Here is a 5,013-nt window from a genome sequence, read left to right as displayed (position 1 = left end):
TATAAGGATAGTCCACATATAGATGTTAGGAATATAATCTATTATGATGATGGGATATATTAATTACCAATGGAAAAGGAATAAAAAAGAAGAGAAAAGGAAAAGATACTAAAGGATCATTTTTCTTTTAAATTGCTAACTAAAATGACACAACTTTTCTTGTTCAAATTTATGTCTGGATATTGTCCATTTGTCCCCTTGCATTACTGTTAAACTTATATAAATATACATATCATTGTTAATTAAGCTTTTTATCTTATTCGATTTCTCTAGAGTATTCATTTCAAACATGAATTCTCATTTAACTATTGATAAATTCTAGCTATCCCATGTTACCAAAAAGAAAAAGCAAAACAACAAAAAAAACTTGAGTTATTATAGACAAATTATTTTTAAATTGAGAACTATTTAATTTGTATTTTTATTTTCTAAACATAAAAAAAAAGACAAACTTTTTTCCTTTTTCATATGAAAAAAAACAAGTAGCAGTAAACAAGTTAATAGCTTCGTCAAGCTCGGTATGCATTTTTTCCATCCCTAGTATTTGTATAATCCATATGATTGGGTTGGAATAGGAAAAGAAAAAAAAAAGTAAGGACTTAATATAATTTAGTATTTTTAATTAGTACTTTTAGTTATTGTTCTTGCAAAGATACTGCGTCTGATCTATGTGTCGGCTTTACGTTGGTCTGGCTGTCCAGCAGATTCGTCCGAGTCGATAATGTCCTTGTGAATTCGAATTCGAATGTGATACTTATAAAAGAGACTTCGACGCTCAAGTCAATAAGAGAATAAAATAAGCAAATAAAGGGTGTATAAGATTTAGAGAGAAATAACTTCAGAGTAAACTTAGGGATGAAGTAATTTTCTTAAGCAAAAATGTGTTCGTCCTGTATCTCCTCCCAACTCTTTTACTCGGTTTTATAGATTCAGTATGTAGCTTAACAGTCAATATTTTTTGAGATTTTGATGAGTAAATTGGCCCGATATTCTGGCGAGTGAGCTGGCTCCGAGATTTTGGTGTGTGAACTGTTTTGTAGTAACTGTTACGCCGAGATATGACTCGATTTGGGTCGAGATTTCTGGATACTGTACATTTATTATTTCAATTATTTTAGTTTAATTTTTTTTATATTTTTTATCTAATAATTTAATAATATATTTTTAATCCTCACTTTTAAATAACCTACTGACCAAAACATAATAAATTTTATTGGTAGTCTAATATTTCTCGTACGAAAATATGGTGATACACAAATTTGTTTACTGAGATTTTATGAAAATAATATTATTAGGAAAAGTATAGGTGAAGAATAATCCTAATGAACAATATGAACAATAGGGTTATAAACGTAAATTACTCGTAAATTCAATTAATGATGTAATTAATTTAATTATAATAATAACCATTTTTCAAAATTTAAAATATCAGATTTTTTAGTAGGAAACAGTTACACGTTTCCTATCCTTTTACACTTTATCTCTTTCCTCTCTTAGTGGACCCTTTTCTCTTTAGAAAAGTCTAGGGAGCCAATATGCTTGATGTACAATACATACAATGGGGGTTAATTTTAAATTAAAATTAAATTAATTGATAATTAAATAATTTTGAATTAATTCAAATTTAAATTTTGAAAAAAATAGGAATAGGAGAAGTTATAGGAGCACAACGTAAACGGCAGTTTATGAATAACGTATCGTCTCCATCATCTGCAGGTCTCAACGAGAACTACTCTCCCACGCGTCACTTACCACCGTCGGATTCGACTACCACCACCGTCATAGGCCGGAAAGGCCTTCTTCCTGCAACACCAGCACGCTTGTTGTTCGATTTGCGTTGGAACGGCAACTACGCGGACATCCAGCGTGCACAGCAAGAGAGAGCGTGTGTTTCTTGTGGTTGATGTCGACATCGCAAGTAGAAGGGGTTTCAAGTGTGGTTGCTCTTCCACCCCCGTCACCCTACCGGAGTTCATTAATGGAGTGCGTTGTGGGTGAACCGGTGGATTATGTTCCATCTCCCGGTGGAAATGAGATTTCATCCAATCCAAATGAAAATATAGTTGAACCTCTCGTCGTCGATCCTGTGCAAATGACTAAGGTGAGCATCGTTACGTACGAAACGCTTTTCAATGGATGGTCATTTTTATTTGACTGGACAGTATAGAGTCAATGCAAGTGGCTTGTTTAAGTGTATGTTGTTAATTGGTATTCAGATGCGAGAACATGATTTACTAAACGAAACTTAGGAAATTTTTTACATATCATTGTATTATTCTATGTATGTGAAATGTGTTTCTAGAAGAAAATATTTATATGTTAAAGAAGCTTATATGAAAACCCATTAAAATAATTTATTATTATTTAAAAATAAAATACAGGGGCATGTAGGCAGTGTTAGTGAAAGAGGTATTAATTGAACTAGAGTTGTACTCAATGGTATAATAAAATCGGGGAATATATGTTGAAAATGAAAAGGAGGAATGCAGGAGTTATATATTAATGCTTTTCATGTATTTGCTTTCTGCATGTTAGTATTAGAAGATGAGTATATGTATACAGTTATCCATGAAGCTCAATGTATGCATAAAGAAAGCATCTCTTTAAAGTAAAAATATGCACCAATAACTGGAAAACCGAGGAAGGAACTGTGTTTAGGATTTGTACCTAATGCATGTTCAGCTGTATGCTATGCAGTGTTAACATGAAATAAAGTAGGTTGTAGTCACAATAATTGTATAATATTTCAAATGAATTAATTGATTCAATTACCATGAGTAGCATTTAGATGTCTTTGGTGTAAAGCTTATACTGTTTGGGTGGATGAGTTGATCTATAAATTTAGTTCGCATTTTTTTGTGCTAGTAAGTGAGGTTTCATGTACATGATGTTGAATAAAAATTATTTTTTTATTGTTGTAATTTGTGTGTTTATGTTAAAAGTGCAGGCCATGCAAATGTTGGATGTTACTGATGATGGAAGTGATGAGATGGATATTTGTGACGATGTTTGGATTTTAGTTTAAATTTGTGCAGTCTGGATTCGCATTTTTTATGTCATAATTAATGGCTTTTTTCTTTTTTTTATTTGATACGTAGCTGCCTGATCATGGTACCCTGGAGGAAGATGAAATACCAAGTGTTGGGATGCGGTTTGCGAAGTTGCAACTAGCGCATGATTTTTATGTTAGCTACGTCAAGAAAGTTGGGTTTGCAACTAAGATAAGGACGACAACATTTGACAAGATCACGAAGGAACCCGTTAACCAGGCTATCCACTGTAATCGGGATCGGATCCACGGGTCTCGTGTCAAAGCACCAACGCACAAAAACCCAATTTCAGCCGCAGGGTGCAAGGCAAGAATGTATGTGAAATTTGATAAGGAGAAGCAAGAGTGACTTTTCTTCAAGGTTGAGTTGAGGCACACGCACCCATGTTCGGTGAAGAAGGTATTGCACTACCGTGAGTATAGGCAGCTGAGCATGCATGCGAAGTATGTGATTCAGAATAATGATGAGGCTGGGATTCGACCAAACAAGACCTTCCTATCTTTGGCCAATGAAGCTGGGGGCCCGTCGAATCTGGAATTCTCAGAAAAGGATTTAAGAAACTATATTACAGCAAGACTCCAAACGAGCAACGCAAATGCGGATGTTAGGGAGATGATGAACTATTTCATGAGAATGAAAGACATCAATCCAAACTTTTTCTATGCAGTGAAATTGGACGATGAGTGTAGATTTAGGAGTGCAGTTTGGGTTGATGCAAGGTGCAGGGCTTCCTATGAATACTACGGAGACGTTGTGTCACTCGATAGCACTTACAGTACAAACAGGTAACAGGTGGTGTAGTTGGTTTTTTTGGTTTACGTAATTTTTTCCCATGTGGTTGTGCCTGAGTATTCATAATGGCATATGGTTATGTGTGTAGGCATGGGTTACCGTTTGCGTCGTTCGTCGGTGTCAACCACCATGGTAAGTCAACCCTCCTTGGATGTGCGCTGTTGGGAAACAAGAAAATTCCGAGTTATGAGTGGGTTTTTACACAATGGTTGACGTGCATGGGAACAACTCCACAGTGCATCATTACTGATCAATGCAGATCCATGTATGGTGCGATTAGAAAGGCGTTACCCAATACACGTCACCGTTGGTGCATATGGCGCATCATGAAGAAGTTTCCTCAGAAGCTTGGAGGTTATCGTCGGTACGGAGAGTTGTATCCCGACCTCAGGAACATTGTTTTTAACTCTCGAACGGAGGAGGCATTTGAGAGAAAATGGTTTGAATTTATGGAGGAGTACAATTTACATGACAACACATGGCTGTCAGGTTTGTAGTTGTTCAATTACGTTATGCTTTCCAATTCATAATACTGCGGTAGCTGGCTTTATCGGTTTTGAAATAAAGAGTTCAGTGAAAGGTTTCTGATATAGAAACTGTGTGTTATCTGTAGATCTTTATGATGACCGACGCATGTGGGTTCCTCTATTCTTCAAGGGGGAATTTTGGGCTGCCATGAGGAGTACACAAAAGAGTGAGAGCATGCACGCATTTTATGGTGGAATCTTACACAGCAAGACTAGCTTGGTCCAATTTGTTCACGAATATGACAATGTGCTTGGAGCCAAGGAGCAGAGGGAATTGGAGGATGATGCAGTAGACTCCAGGGGGTAATACCTTGTGCAACGAGCTCGCCTATGGAGAAACAATTTCAGCAGGAGTACACTACTAGCATGTTTAGGGATGTTCAAGTGGAGTTTGTGAAAAAGGATGATTGCAGAGCATCAGTAGTTACTGAAGACTGGCCAGTGGTACACATGAAGGTGGAAGAGGAAAAATTAGTATATGATACTATGATCTGTGTTTCGTATATTGTCCACTTTGACCGCTCCACACAGGAGGTTCGTTGTGAGTGCAACCTTTTTGAGAGTTCAGGTGTGTTGTGTTGTCATTGTCTTGAAGTTTTTCATTTGTTTAAAGTGTATAAAGTACCTTCCTGCTATGTTCTCCC

General features: G+C 36.2%; 1 protein-coding gene across 1 annotated transcript; it reads left to right on the top strand.

The window, feature by feature from the left end:
• Positions 1-1,903: 1,903 nt before the first annotated feature.
• On the top strand, positions 1,904-4,676 carry LOC130933799 (protein FAR1-RELATED SEQUENCE 5-like). Its single transcript, XM_057863412.1, has 6 exons — positions 1,904-2,101; positions 2,948-3,007; positions 3,099-3,364; positions 3,473-3,835; positions 3,931-4,331; positions 4,456-4,676. Exons 1-6 carry the CDS (start codon positions 1,904-1,906, stop codon positions 4,674-4,676), a joined length of 1,509 nt encoding a protein of 502 aa, XP_057719395.1.
• Positions 4,677-5,013: the final 337 nt, after the last annotated feature.

This window comes from Arachis stenosperma, chromosome 6 (assembly GCF_014773155.1).
Source record: "Arachis stenosperma cultivar V10309 chromosome 6, arast.V10309.gnm1.PFL2, whole genome shotgun sequence".
In the NCBI taxonomy this organism is placed as follows: Eukaryota; Viridiplantae; Streptophyta; class Magnoliopsida; order Fabales; family Fabaceae; genus Arachis; species Arachis stenosperma.
This window is presented reverse-complemented; position numbering and strand designations above follow the sequence as displayed.